The following is a 16,044-nucleotide window of genomic DNA, read 5'->3' as shown; positions in this document are numbered from 1 at the left end:
GAGTCAGCCACAGTTTGTTATGATCCACACAGTCAAATGCCTTTACATAGTCAATGAAACACAGATATACATTCCTCTGGTATTCCCTGCTTTCAGCTAAGATCCATCTAACATTAGGCACAATATCCCTACCACCACGACCCCTTCTAAACCCCTCCTGGACTTCTGGCAGTTCTCTGCTGATGTGTTGTCCTAGAGAGGGTTAAACCAGGCTGCTTCTTGGGGGTAAAAATTCTGAACCTTTGTCTAACATATTTTGGGCATGTTGTAAGAAAAAACCAGTTCTTGGAGAAGGATATCATGCTTGGGAGGGTGGAGGGACAGTGTAGGAGAGGAGACTCTTGATGAAATGTATTGAATCAGTGACTGGAGAAATGGGGCTAGGTGTGTCAAATACAGTGAGATTGGCATAGGATAGTTCAAGGTTTAGTGCTATTGTACATAAGGTTGCTGTGAGTCGCAGGCAACTCGGTGGCAAATAACAACAACAACAAATCATTAATATCACATACAAGCAAAATATTGCTGAAGATGATTTGAAAACTTCTAGAATAATACATTGACAGAGAACTACTATTAATTCAAGTAGGGTTAACAGGCTATGGTGCCAGAAATTTCATTAATGATGCCAAATGGATTTTGGCTGAGAGCCGAGAACCAGAAGAATGTTTATTTGTATTTTGTTGGCTATGAAAATGATTTAAATGTGTGGATAATAATAAACTATGGCTAACATTAAGAAGAATGAAAATCACAAAACAATTATATTCATATAAAATATCTTACCTAGATGAAAGTGTTGTCCAAAGAGAAAGTAGGAACATTGTTGTTGCTATGTGCCATCAAGTCACCTGTGACTCATAGTGACCTTATGTACAACAGCACTAATCCCTGTCCTATTCTGTGCCAATGTCACTGTCTCTGACACACCTACCCCCATTACCCCAGTCACTAAATCAATCCATCTCATAGAGGGTTTCCTCTCCTATGGTGTCCCTCTACCCTCCCAATCATGACATCCCTCTCCAAGGACTGGTCCCTCCTTGTAATATGTCCAAAGTATGTCGTACAAAGCTTCACAATCCATTACATTATTTAAAAATCAAGAATAATATCCATCAGGGCTACATTTTTTCTTCATATCTATTCATTCTGTATGCTGAACAAACCATTCCAGAAGCTAGAGTTTATGAAAAAGAATGGGACATCAGGATTTGAAGAAGACAGATCAACAATGTGTGTTATGGAGATGACACAACTTCGTTGGCTGAAAGTGGTGAGGACTTAAACACTTGCTGTAGAGAATAAAATACTACAGCCTTCAATATAGATTATATCTCAACCTTAAGAAGATATAAACCCTCAATGCTGGGCAATTTTGTGATAAATGGAGGACTGAAAGTGTCACAATCCTTGTTACTAACAGCCAAGAAATCAAAAGATATATTGACTTGGGAAAATATGCTGTCAGGAACCTCTCTAAAGCATTGAATAACAACAACAATATTGGTTTAAAGACTAAGATGTGCCTGATTCGGGCCATAGTCTTTTCAATTGCTTACTACCCAATGGAAAGATGGAGAAAGAATAAAAATGGAGTTGTGGTGTTGGAGAAGAGTAATAAATATTCCATGGAGTGCAGGAAGCACAAACAGATGTTTAACGAAAGTTCAGTCAGAGTTTGTTTTAGAAGCAAGGGTAACAAAGCTCTGTCTCACATACTTCTGGCAAGTTACTCAGAGAGACTATTCATTGCAAAGAGTCATCATGATTTGAAAAGGGAGAGAACAAAAGAGAATAAGACTCTCAATGAGATGAGAAGGCGCAGTGACCACAGCAATGGGCTCAAGTATGTCAGAGCTGATTAGGATGGTGTAGGTTAGGACAGGGTTTAGATATATTGTTCATAGGGTTGCAATGGGTTGTAGGCACTTAACAACAACAGCAAGCTTCAGAAAATGAAAAAGTATCCACATCTTACAGCATTCACAAAAATTAATTCAAAGTGAATCAGAGACCTAAGGATAAAATCAAACACCATAAAGTTCATTAGAAACTAAATATGAATACATTTAAAAGCCTTAGTATATAATCTAAGTAGGCTCGCAAATATATTTAAATCTACGAGCAGGAAAGGATAAACTCAATGAATGTTGTTATTGTGTACCGTCAAGTCAGAAGTGACTCAAAGCTGATTCCCTGGCAGGTTTTCAAAGGCAATAAATGGCACTGGAGGAGATTATCCATCCTTCTCCCATGAAGCAGCTGGAGGATTTGAACCATGTGCCTTTGGTATTGCAGCACAGTTTCTTTCCACTAATCCACCAGAGCTCCCTAAATACAATGAATAGGACCTCATAAAAAGTCAAATCCCTGTATGCATAAAACACTTTTTCCCGTTTTTGTTGCTGTTAGGTATCACTGAGTGGAGTACAACTCATAGCAACCTTATAAATACCATATCTGAACCCTATCCTACCGTGTGTCATTTTCACAATTCCTGCTACACCAGAGCGCATTGCCACAGTCTCTGTGTCTTTCCCCCAAAGGACACTTCTGTTGCACTCTCTCCAAGACACATTTTTTGTTCTTTTAGCCTTCTATGGGATGTTCAGTGCTCTTCTCCAACACCACAGCTCAAAGACATGAATCCTTCTTCTGTCTTCCTTATCCATTGTACAGCTCTCAGATGCATAACAAGTAATCAGAAAGACCATGGCTTCAATTAGAAGCACCTTACTCCTCAAACAGAATTATTTTTCTTCAATAATTTAGAGAGGTCCCTAAATGCAGATTTTCCCCAATGCAATGCATCTACTTATTTCCTGATGTTAATTGGGGATTCAAGGAAGATGAAATTGTTGACAGTATCAATTTCTTCTCCATCCATCATGATTTGCCTATTTAATCCAGTGGTAAGAATCTTTGTTTTCTTAACATTGAGATGCAATCTGTATTGAAGGCTGCGTTACTTGATCTCCTGCAACAAGTGCTTCAAGTAATCCTCACTTTCAGCAAGCAGGGTTTGTCATCTGCATAACACAAATTATTGATGAGTCTCCCTCCTATCTTGATGCCACATTCCTCTTCACAGAGTCCAACTTCTTGAATAATTATCTCAGCATACATATTAAATAGGTATGCAGAGAGACTACAACCCTGAAAAAAAATCTGTTCTCAATTTCAAACTATGCAGTGTTCTCCTGCTCTGTTCACACAAGAGTCTTCTGGTCGAGGTATAGGTTTCACAAGAGCTCTGGGACTCCCTTCCTTCTCAATGTCAGCCACAGCTTGCTATGATCCACACAATCAAATTCTTTGCATTGTTGCTAAAGCATAAATAGACATTTTTCTGGCATTCTTTACTTTCAGCCAGGATGCATGTGACATCAGCAATAATATCCCTAGTGCCATAGCCTCTTCTAAATCTTGTGTGAACTTCTGGCAGTTCCCTATATTTGTACTCTTCTAGATGTTTTTAAATTATCTTTAGTCGTATTTTGCTTGCACTCAATATTAACGGTATTTTTTTATAGTTTCTACATTCAATTTAATCATCTTTCTTTGGAATGAATTAAAAGTAAGCAAGCCTATAAACTAGGGAAAATGTTTGACAATGACATTCCACACAAGAATCTTAGAACTAAAATTTGCAGAATACAAAAGAGTCACTACAAGAAAAAACACTGATAACCCAATTACAAAAGGAGCATAGTATTGGAAGAAAGATATTTGGATAGTCAAGAAGCACATGAGGAAATGTTCAAAATCACTAGCAATCAGATTCCAATCAAAACAACTATGAGTTACCATCTCGCCTAAGGAGCAATAGCAATGTTTAACAGGACAGTAATCAGTAAATGTTGGAGAGAATGAAGAAATATTGGATGATAATTGTGGAAAGACATCAGGTCTTTTGTTCACAGAGTCACTATGAGTCGTGCTCAACTCGACGGCAATCAGCAACAAATAACAGTAATTATAGAAAGACATTCGGTCTTTTGCCCATGGAGTCACTGAGTCGTGCTCGACTCTACAGCAATCAATAATAACAAGCCATCCAAGCTATTTTGTTAATATTTGCTAATTTAAATAAATTTATTATTTGTGTGTTGATTTTTCCCAGGTTGGTCATGGCTTGCCCTGATCCTTACAGTGTTCATTGTCTGTGTATTATTCTACTTACGTTCTTCTCCTCCCATGTACAATCCTTTAATTACCTTCCTACGTTCATTGTAGCCGTCTTACAAAACATTTATTCTTTTCTGTGTGAGATATTTCACTAAACATTAAACTCCCATTGTATTTTACAAATACATTGTTTTTCTTCTGTACTGTATTGAACTTCATCCATCATGTAAATATACTACAGTTTCTCTGTAGATTTGTACATTGTTGATGTTGTTTCTCCAAGTTCAATGAGTTTCCAGAGACATGTGGTTTAGGAAGTGGATGCCACTCATGCTTCCAAGCCTGAATCAGTCTGGAAACTCCTCAAAACACCTTTCATAGTGGGTAACCATCAGGACATTTGTCACAACTATGGCACAATGTTCAGCATCACAACAACTCCAACTAATTCGGTACAGCAAGTAGACAAACTGCTGTACCACTTAAAGAATAGTAATGCTAATATTAATAAATTTGGTCTATGGAGTTTTAAAGACACACCCAAGAAATACTGTTGACTATGATAAACCAAGGTTGATGGCTTAGTGTTTAGGAATTGCACTACCAATGCAAAGGTACATTGTTCCACTCCACCACCTGTCTTGCAGAAGAAAGATAGGCTATCAACTCCTGTGTACTTGACCATATCTGAAAACCCTCTGGAAGGTCAATTTTGAATTTGTGAAAAACAATAACAAGTTATATAGTACTCTCTAAAAGAAGACAGGGAAGGGGAGAAAGTGTGCAGAAGAATGGAAGATAATCACTAGGATGGGAGAGATTGGTGGACAGATGGTGGCGTATGAAAAAATAGGCAAGGTGCAATAGGGACTTGATGAGACAGAATGATAAAAGTGCTAAATAAATAGTAATTAAGTATATAAGACCCAAGTATAGGAATAGTTCTATAAAACAAAATGCATGAATGAAACAATGTACACAAATGATTGTCTAAATATGAATGATTGTACAAAACAAAATACAAAAATACCTTCAAAAAAGGCAAATAAAATTATCTTAATGTCTTGTATTTGCTAATATTAATAGTAATAATTTACATTTTGTTAAAACAAACGGTCAGTGTGTTCAGCTTATCACCAGAAAGTCTAAGATTTGAGTCCAGCTACTTGTGGAAGGAGAGTTTAGAGATCTACTTCTGAAAATTGAGTCGCTAAAAATCATATACCACAAATTTATAATTGATAAATAAGGAAAAATGAACTTTTGTATAACTGCTATGAGTTAGGTGGAATTTTTTATTTTCTCAACTATGCCTTGAGTTAAAACTCAAACCTCATCACTGTTGAATCTGAACCAGTTCAAAGCTGACCCTCCACCAGGGATTAGAAGGCTGTGAATAGCAAAATCATCTGCTATGACTCTGAGCTCTGGTGACTTAAGGGTAAAGAATATGTGGTTTGGATCCTCCAGCTGTTCTGCAGGAGAAAGATGAACAATCAATTCCCATGCACTTTACTGCCTTTGAAAACCTGCTAGAGGATCAGCTCTGAGTTTATTCTGACTCTAAGATAAACAATAACCTAATATGAATCTGAGAAATGACAAAGTATGGCAGGAGAAAAATCAATGCCTTTGAGTCGTGGTGTTGGAGAAGAGTGCTGTATATTGCATGGACTGCCTAAAGAACAAATATGTATGTCTCGAAGTATGTGATAACTTCAAGTGCAAGGATGATGAATCTTTGCCTTACATTCTGTGGGCATATTACCAACTGTTCCTTGGAAAGGTCATCACACATGTAAAGGTGGAAAGTCAACATAAGAGATGAAGACCTTCGAGGAGATGGACTGGAACAGTTAATGTATCAGTGAACTGAAGTATGTCAGAGATGATGAAGATTGCACAGATGGAACAGGGTTATTCTCAGGGTTGCTATGAGTCATTCTTGACTCTTGTTGTTGTTCTTGTTTTTGTTGTGTAACATAGAATCAGAACCAAACCTTAGTTGACCTCCAGTGGGTTTTCAGAGGCAGTTAATCACACAGGAGGACATTGCCCATCCTCTCCCACGGAATGGCTGGTAGCCTCAAACCATGTGTCTTCGCATTGCAGTGCAGCTTCTTGAGGCCACATAGCAACAACAAATCACCAAAGATGACATTCCCATCTTTCTCCTGTAAAATAGCTGGTTATTTCAAATCACCAGAGAGACACAACCTTTGGATTAGTAGCGCAACTCACTATAGTCCAGACCACCAAAGCTAGAGTGGTAAAGTGGTAAAGTGAAAATGTAGGTTTTAAGAGACTAAATTGCTTCTAAAGATCAAGCAAAATTGAAAACTCAAAACTAATTCTGGTTCCTTGAATTCTCAGACAGCAGGATCCTCTAGCTAATTGTGATGATATATAAAGAGTGACCTTTTTTCTGCCATAAAATATTTTGAACAACAAATTTCCTTTGTCTACTTAGTGAATGAAGCTCAGTTCATAGTCTTTCAAAAGGAAATCTATTTTCAGGTCTATTCAGTAACTTTCAACAATTTGAGCTCCAAAAACGTATACTTAAATAGTAATATTCTCTATAACTTTAAGTGCTGTGCATGCAGCAACAGTCTTACTTCCTTATAAATATTTACTGTAAGGATCCTCTCCCATAATAGCCTAATTAGTGCTGTCCTTTGAACCACTACCAAAGATACACACACACTACATACATATACACACATACAAATACGCTGATGGCTTGTTACATTAAATGTTGGGCTGCTAGCCAAAAGATCAACAATTTGAATTCACCAATTTTGGAAGACAGATGAGCCAGCCTGCTCTTGTAAAGATTTATATACACTCAAAAGTAGCATTTCTTCTCTCGTTGCAACCCTCTGTGAACAACAGATTGAACGTGGCATGCTAGCATGAATGACCATTTTTTTCTGGAAAAGTACAATTTTTGATAAATCAAGATTTTTTGAGTAATTAAGATTTAATTACTGCCATTTGCACTCCCTGCTCTTTGTCTGTGTCATCCTATTCCTCCATGACCTCAACAAACTCACAACACCCAGTACTGACAAACAAGGCAGGCGTTCATGCCTGCTAATCAGACCAATATGACTGGCCTTCCTTTTCATTGCTCTGGACTTCTTTGCTTCAAGCTATCTATCATTACCTAAAATCACATTTTCTTTTCATTTTATTATCTTTGTCATTAGACTATAAAATTTTTGAGTGCAAGGTTTTGTCATGTTTACCCTTTAGTATTTAAACAGTGTCAAGGTTTGACCTATGACAAATAGATTTTGAGTGAATAAATAGCACAACTTAATTAATAAAATCATAGAACATTAACATTTCAAGCAAAGTCTAATATATATTTATAGTTTAGTTTATAAAAGAGTATATTTGATTATAATTATATTTTAATGAAAAAAGGTTTCATGCTGCATGTTTTCTTTTTACCTACAGACCATGAATGTATTAATTTTGCTTCATAAATGAGTTTTAACATCAAGAGAATGAACTATCACATTGATATGTTGATTTAGAGATTTCATGGAGGATTAAAGATTTAATTTAGATTTGTTTTATCAAACAAAATTGACATTTACATTTTTGTAGTAAAAATTTCAGATAACAAGCAAAAAATGGACCAGGATGATGAATCTATAAATATAAATGTTTTTGTTGTCAAGACATCTGTACAATCATTTTCATTCCTTAAAAACAATAAATTAAATAATTTATATTTTAAATCATACTATCCTTGGCCTAGTGTAATTAAATATAAGTTGAATCAAGTGTCCTTTGCAGACTCTATGAAAATGATGTCTAGTTCAGCAGAAAAATTATCATTTGTTCATCTTAAAAATTGTAAAGCTAAAAATAACATTGTACATTTTCTTAACTTGTGTGTCTCATTTTTTTAAGAAATTGAAAAGGGAGGATGTGGAGACCCTGGAATTCCTGCCTATGGGAAACGGACAGGCAGCAGTTTTCTCCATGGAGATACACTCACCTTCGAATGTCAGGCTGCCTTTGAGTTGGTCGGAGAGAGAGTTATCACTTGTCAGCAGAACAATCAGTGGTCTGGCAACAAGCCCAGTTGTGTATGTGAGTATTGTGCCTTGCCTTAAACCCTATTCTGTTCTGAAATTGCCTTGTAAAAGGAATACAAGAGAAAGCAGTGAGGCAAGCATTTAGGAGGCAGCTTTCAAAATGACTTAAAAATGCTTCATTTACCAGAAACATACCAGGGAGTTTTCAAACATCAATTTTCCTATTTTCCTCATTCAATTAAAACTAATTTATGATTGCAGTATGTCTAGTAGTCAAGTGTATTATTTTAGGATGATCATAAAAGTCACAACCCTTCCATTAATAATTTATGACAATATTCTATATTATACATTAACATTTGAAAGAAGGAGTGGCATCCACTTCCAAAATAACTTGTCTCTGGAAACTCTATGAACTTGGAGAAACTATGAAAGTTACACAATTGTTCAGGTCTTTCATTCATAGAGTCTCTATGAGTCGTCTAAGACTCAATGGCACTTAACATCAATAACATCAGAATATATGAAGTCTTTTTATGACTTAATAATGTCGTATACCACTTAAACTCAAATTGTTCTGCAATGTGAAACAATGGTGAAAGTATGAGTTTAAAACTCAATTGAGTAACTGCCTATTTTCTTCTAAGTGTAACTTTCTAGCAAGTAGAAAAAATATGTTCTAGTCAATTTAAAGGAGATCCCTTCCAATACTTAAATATAGCAATAATTAGAAGATAAATGAAATTTTATGGAATTAGATGCAAAAATGTAATCTATATATAAATTTAACAGTTATTTGCTCCAAGAAGGTAATGTCTGCATATCTATATACATCTCTAAGTATCTGTTTTTAAATGTAATTACTAAACAGATTGTATATTAAGCAACTAGAATATGATTTTAAAGTTAGTAATTTGCTAATATTTGCATATAAGTATTAAAAGTGACTTATAAAACTTGAAAGAGTTTGACTTTAAAAATATATATAAGACAACATAAATAAAAAGGGAGACCATTGAGTAGAACAAATATTATTTTCTAGAAAAATGTTTCTGAAATTTATACAAATATTTTCATATTTATATTTGTTCATGTAGTGAAAGAACCTCTAAAACTAGAAATTTAATTAGAGACAAGTTCTCAGACAAATTGTTGGGATTATTTTTTTTTGTGCTATATAATATAATATTATTAAATCCTCCATTTAAAATTTTCAAGTGAAGACCATTTTATGGTTTTAAATTATCGATTTAAAAATGGCTGAAAGTTGATTGCCAGTTGCAGATATGAATTTCCTTTCCAAGTTTTTAACCATCAGTGTCACAAATGCCAAATTGTGTGAAAAATCTCTTTGTGTTTTCACAGTTTCCTGTTTCTTCAACTTTACTGCACCATCAGGGATTATTCTCTCACCCAATTATCCAGAGGAATATGGTAACAACATGAATTGTGTTTGGTTAATAATATCTGAGCCCGGAAGCAGAATCCACCTAATATTTAATGATTTTGATGTGGAACCTCAGTTTGACTTCCTTGCAGTCAAAGATGATGGAATTTCTGACATAACAGTTCTTGGAACTTTTTCTGGCAATGAAGTGCCTTCCCAGCTGGCCAGTAGTGGACACATAGTCCGCCTGGAATTTCAGTCTGATCACTCTACTACTGGCAGAGGGTTCAACATCACTTACACAAGTGAGTACTCTTACACAAATACCACTTTTATGTTCCCCAACATGAAGTTGAATGTTAAGGCTGATATCTCAGATGTTCTGTAAACATTTAAGAATAGTAAAAGCAAGAAATGACATAGCATCATTCTTATAACCTAAATAAATATATCGTCTATTTAGAATAGTGTTTTGGTCATGGCTGTTAGTAAGAGATAGAATCTCTTCCTTGGTCTTCCTCTTTACATTTTTATCCATCTATCCATCCATCCACTCATCTATTTCATCCATCTGTACATCTGTTCATCTACTCATTCTTTATGTAACAAAAGAAGGTAAAAAATGTAGAATATTATGTTTTGAAATATGTAATATTTACTTAAATATACTGCTGAGATAATAAAGTAGAATAATAAAAATATTAAATGAATAATAGAAAATCATTAGAATACACAGTTATTCCTCTTGATGGTTCAGCAACTCTGGGATGCACAATCAATATTTCTCATTTTGTAAATAAATATAGGTAGGCTGAGAGCATTACAGTAATATGCCCAAGTTCAGATAAAAAACTCAAGAGCCAGGGTTGTAATCCAGATATATCTGAACTATATTCTTTGTGGTTCTCATTTTTTCTTAAGCATATAAAAAGTGCATTTCAAAGTGTAAACCACTCCATAGTTGATAATTATTATCTATTTATCCATTTGTTTATTTATCTTTCTCTAGTTCTCTTTCTCTCAAATTTGTTCTCAATAAATAAGGATTATTTTTACGTACTGTACATTTTTACAAAGTTAACTATGCTGTAACAGAAAAATATTGGAAATGAAGTGTTTATATTTTTTATAAAAATGTGTTAAATAAAAATATTGTTTGCATTTATTTTATTTTAAAATGATATAACTATTATTTAAGAATTGTTATGCCAATTATTATATCTTTACCTCATGTATTTGCAGCATTTGGCCAGAATGAGTGCCATGATCCTGGCATTCCCATAAATGGACGGCGTTTTGGTGATAGGTTTCTACTCGGGAGCTCAGTTTCTTTCCATTGTGATGATGGCTTTGTCAAAACCCATGGTTCTGAATCCATCACCTGCATTCTGCAGGATGGAAATGTTGTTTGGAGTTCTACTGTTCCCCGTTGTGAAGGTATGTGTCTTACATCAAAGGGAAACTTAGTTTCCTTCAAAATGGTTTACCAACTTAAAACAAACAAAAAGAACTTTTGAGTAATCCAACATAATTTTCTTCATAATGTATCTGTAGTTAAAATGGTTAACTGTGTAATAAAATTGGATGGAATTTTATAAGGAACAAAGATTACCTGTTAGTATGACTCATTTAAAAAATCTTTATGTTCTCTATAAATAATCTTCCTTCTATGAATATTCATATATTTCATATATGTTCTAATTTTTTATGTCTTCAGTAAATAGCAAAGAAATAGAAATTTAAAACCAGAAATAAAGTGGCATTCTTAACTATTGTTGCTGTTGTTGTTAAGTCCTCAACATCCTCTCTTCAGGTTCCTAGGGTTTCTGGAGGCAAACTATTACGGAAGTGGATGCCACTCCTGCTTCCAAGGTTGTTTTAATCAGGGAGCTCCACCCCACTCTCTGTCCGCATTAAATTGTAAAAATTAGAAAGTACTAATATGATTTAGCCTTAGAAAATTGTGGTGAAACTAGCATTTCCTGGTACCAATTAAGGAGCCCATTAACATAAATTAGGTGTAAATTGATAACAAGTATTTTCTTTTTATTACATTTTGATCTATAGGTTATATTTATGTCTCTTCTGAACTACTTTGGTCATGTTGCAAGGAGCTTGGAAAGGTAGAAAGAGGGAGAAAGAGAGAGAGACCATCAATAAGATGGATTGATATAGTGACTAGGGTAATGAGGGTAGGTGTGTCAGAGACAATAAAGTTGACATAAGATAGAGCAGGTTTCAGGGCTTTTGTTCATAGTGTTGTTATGAGTCACAAGTGACTTGATGGCACATAACAACAACACAACAACATCATAAGTAACATTCAGAATACTAAAGTTATTGATTGAAGAATGGTATTTGTGTTTCTGTTGTTAGCAATATGAAAATTGAGGAAAAACTTGATTTCTAACAGCAGTTGTTATTGTTTTTTGTTGTTATGTGCCATTGAGTCACCTGCGACTCACGTTGTTGTTGTTATGTGCCATCGAGTCGCCTGCGACTCATAGCGACCCTATGTACAACGGCTCTAAACTCTGCTCTGTCCTGTGCCAATCGCACTCTCTCTGACACTCCCATCCCAATTATCCCAGTCACTGAATCAATCCACCTCATAGAGGGCCTTCCTCTCCTGCGCCGCGACTCATAGGACCCTATATACAACAGCCTTAAACCCTGCTCTGTCCTGTGCCAATCGCACTGTCTCCGACACACTTACCCCGATTACCCCAGTCTCTGAATTAATCTATTTCTTAAAGGATCTTTCTCTCCTGCACTGTTCCTCCACCCTTCTAAGCATGACGTCCCTCTCCAAGAATTGGCCCTTCTTGGAAAATGTCCAAAGTATGTGAGAGGAAGCTTCAGAATCCTTGCCTGAAAGGATCAGTCTGGTTTAACCCTCTCTAGGTCTAACCTGTTCATTCTCTTAGCAATCAATGGTATATTCAACACTCTTCTCCAGCACCATAACTCAAAGGTATCAATTCTTTTTCTATCATCCCTAGTCATTGTCTAGCTCTTTGACGCATAGTAAGTGATTGCAAAGACCGTGGCCTGTATCAGGCACATCTTAGTTTCCGGAGTGGCATCATTGCTCAGTAGTACTGTGGAGAGGTTCCTAACAGCAGATTTTCCCATCACAGTATGTCTTTTAGTTTCCTGATTGCTGATGCCAAGAGTGTAGATTGTGGAGCAAAACAAACTAAAGTTGTTAATAATCTCATTTTCTTCACCGTCTATCATGATGCTGCTATTGGCCCAGTGGTAAGATTCTTTGTCTTCTTGATATTGAGCCTCAATTCATATTGAAGGCTGCAGTCCTTGACCTTCTGGTTAAAAAACTATTATGCACTCATATACTAGGATAACAAGTCATTAAAAAGATGATAAAGTCAAAGGTTTTCATACTGTGTTACTATGTAAATCAATATCTATAATAACATTTAATGTTTCAGTTTTGAAATTTCATAATATTTAAAGCTAAAAATATGTATAAACTACTCTTACTCTTCTTTTTTACTGATAGTATGCTGTAAGCATGATGAAGTAACATCAAATAAAATAAAGACCAGTAAGGTAAACAGTGAACTACCAACAAAATGCAGCAAAGGTGATCCAAAAGCACAGAAAGGCATTTTAAAGACTCTCATTGTTGAGAAGCACATGTACTTTCCTCTTCACAAGTATCCAGTTAACAACTAGGTAACAGACTAAATATAAGCTGATGCCAAAAAGAAATTCCTTGGAGAGTTTCATGGCTTCATTTCTGGAAGCTCGGGATATTTAACATAGCATGTTCAAAATGAAATTAACATATCTGCTATAAAAAAACAAATTGAATAGGAAATACTAGATTGTTTGTACAGCTGAGCACCAGTATTTTCTATAAAATACCACCAAAGATGTGCATAACTTAAAATACTTCCTTTTGAGTCTAGAGATTAGTGAGATAGGGAGGATTTTTTTTCTTCCCTAAAATACATCTTTAGGATATCAGAATCTCTTTGGCACTTTGTAATGATATTTAGGCTGGAATTTTCCTCAGGTTTATAATATATTCACAAATTCTGAGTGTATAGTTGTTGTGGAACAGCTGCCATTGAAATATGGCTTTAAAAGCTAATGATTTTTTTGATATTAACATCATAGATAGATCTAGGTTCTATGTTATAGATGCTAAATTTTACTGTTCTTTGTAAGAAAGATTAGAACTATATAGTTCAGTTCTAAATTATGGTTTCTTATTTGAAAAGCATATAATAGTATTTTTCTCTTTATTAAAATTGAGAAATAAAGCATTTTAATTAGTTATATTTCATGATTGTAGATTGTTTTTGACAAAAATATCAGGTATTATTTAATATAAATAGATGATCAACTGGTCTGTTTATTGCCATACAGAGATAAGTCATGGTTGCTGTGTTGTTAAACACTGTGATACTGATGTGTTAAATGTGATAATGGTTACCCATGGTGGACAGTATTTGGTGCAGCTTTCTGATTACAACAAGCTTGGGAGCAGGAGTGGCATCCACTTCCGAAGTGGCTTGCCTTCGGAAACTTTATGAACAGTGCTCAGGTCTTTCGTTCACAGGGTTTCTATGAGTCATCTATGACTCGACAGCATCTAATAACAATAACAACGACAACAGAGAGAGAGATTCGTTGGCCTAGTGGACAGAAAGTTATGCTACCAAGCCCAAGGTGGGTGATTTTAATCTATGGCCCTCAGGCTTGGTTCACATTGGCTTTTTTTGTGAAACATTCTTTTGGTGGTACAGCCCTGGTCTGTGTGTTGCTGTACAGAGGTAACTCGTGTTTGCTGTGATGCTAAGCAGTGTGACACTGATGTGCCAAATGTGATAATGGTTACCCATGGTAGACAGTGTTTGGTGGAGTTTTCCAATTAAAACAAGGTTGGAAGAAGCATCCACTTGTGAAATGGCTTACCTCTGGAAACTCTATGAACGGTGCTCAGGTCTTTCATTCATAGGGTCACTATGAGTCGTCTACTGCTCGACAACACCTAACAACAACAATGTTACAATATCTGAGATGAAACTTTTCAAGGAACTTCAGAATTACAGCCCTGGAAGGGACCTTATGGAACAAGCAAATCCCTTTAATGAGGAAATGAAGACCTGGGAAGTGACTTGCCACCCTAGGGTGGCTAACTGGTGACTGGAGTAAGGCTGGAAAACAATCCTCGTGATCCTAGGCTTGTGTTTCTAAGTTTGTCCACACTGTGAGTATGATAGTCTCTATGTCAGTAAATAAGACAGTAGACCTGCAAAGGAGATTTAGATATGAGCCAACATGCCTGATAGGTGTTTTGTGAGATGTAGTGATTTCAAGACATCTTTATTCACATAGTCATGTTACATACGATCTGGTGGGGTTAATTTATTTAACAAAAAATTATGTAAAATACTACATATGAAGTTAAAAATTTATATGTTGTTGTGAACCATCAAATCAGAAGCCCCCATCAGGTTTTCCAGAAGCATTTGATTACATGGGAGGAGATTGTCCATCCTTTTTCTGTGGAGCAGCTGGTGATCTCAAACTGTATGTCTTTGGGATGACGGCACAGTTTCTTGCCACTAGGCCACTAGATGGATGGATGGATGGATAGATAGATAGATAGATAGATAGATAGATAGATAGATAGATAATAGAGGTAAATAGCTATCTATGTCTATCAAAATGATAATTGTAATTATTCACCTTTTTCCTCTTTAATTGTATTTCCTTAGTCATCTTGACTTAGTACATACAGCTTCAGTAATAAATAAACATCTATCAAGCATTGTTGTAGTTTATCAGTGAGTCAGAACTGACCCATAGCTGACCCTCCAATGGATTTTAAGAGGCATTTAATCACAAGAGAGGAGGAGATTGTCCATCCTTCACAATGAAGAAACTGGGTGAATTTGAACCTGGTGTCTTTGCGATTGCAGCATAGGTTCTTGTCACTAGGCCATCTGTATACAATGCTTTAGTATATTATTGCCAAAATTGTGAACCTTTAAATTCTGAAGCTTAGCCTAATATGAGCAATAATACAGGTAGAAGTAGCATGGAAGACTTGATAGATGTGATATTACCTCAATCCTACCCGAAAAGTAATTATTTTAAATAATTTTAATTGGCACAGCAAGTAGGTACTATTGACAGCAATGACAGACAGCAGTAAAAATTACTGGAAAATATTTTATTTTATTTCTTTAAATAAATTATATTGGCACAGCAAGTAGGTACTATTGACAGCAATGACAGACAGCAGTAAAAATTACTGGATATTCTTTTATTTTATTTCTTTAAATAATTTTAATGAACATTTACAGAGAATTTGGATTTCCATTCATTCATTGCTGCATATCTCTCCCCGCCCAGCCCTGTCCCCCCGCCCCCCAGTTTGCTCCTCTCTTTCAAAAGTAAAAGAAAGACTCCCTGCTGGTACACAATCCCCCC

At 35.5% G+C, this 16,044-nt stretch overlaps 1 protein-coding gene across 1 annotated transcript in view; it reads left to right on the top strand.

Moving 5' to 3' along the window:
- The window catches only part of CSMD1 (CUB and Sushi multiple domains 1), a 2,584,888-nt gene that overhangs the window by 1,773,775 nt on the left and 795,069 nt on the right, over window positions 1-16,044 (top strand). The window contains exons 12-14 of the mRNA XM_006895025.1: window positions 8,059-8,241; window positions 9,552-9,878; window positions 10,816-11,010. Of these exons, the coding sequence (XP_006895087.1) occupies window positions 8,059-8,241; window positions 9,552-9,878; window positions 10,816-11,010 (705 nt within the window). The remainder of the gene's footprint in view (window positions 1-8,058; window positions 8,242-9,551; window positions 9,879-10,815; window positions 11,011-16,044) is intronic.

The sequence above is a fragment of the Elephantulus edwardii genome, unplaced genomic scaffold (assembly GCF_000299155.1).
Source record: "Elephantulus edwardii isolate Elephantulus edwardi_28Jun2011 unplaced genomic scaffold, EleEdw1.0 scaffold00154, whole genome shotgun sequence".
NCBI lineage: Eukaryota > Metazoa > Chordata > Mammalia > Macroscelidea > Macroscelididae > Elephantulus > Elephantulus edwardii.
Note: the sequence above shows the minus strand (reverse complement) of the source record. Positions and strands in the feature narration are given on the sequence as shown.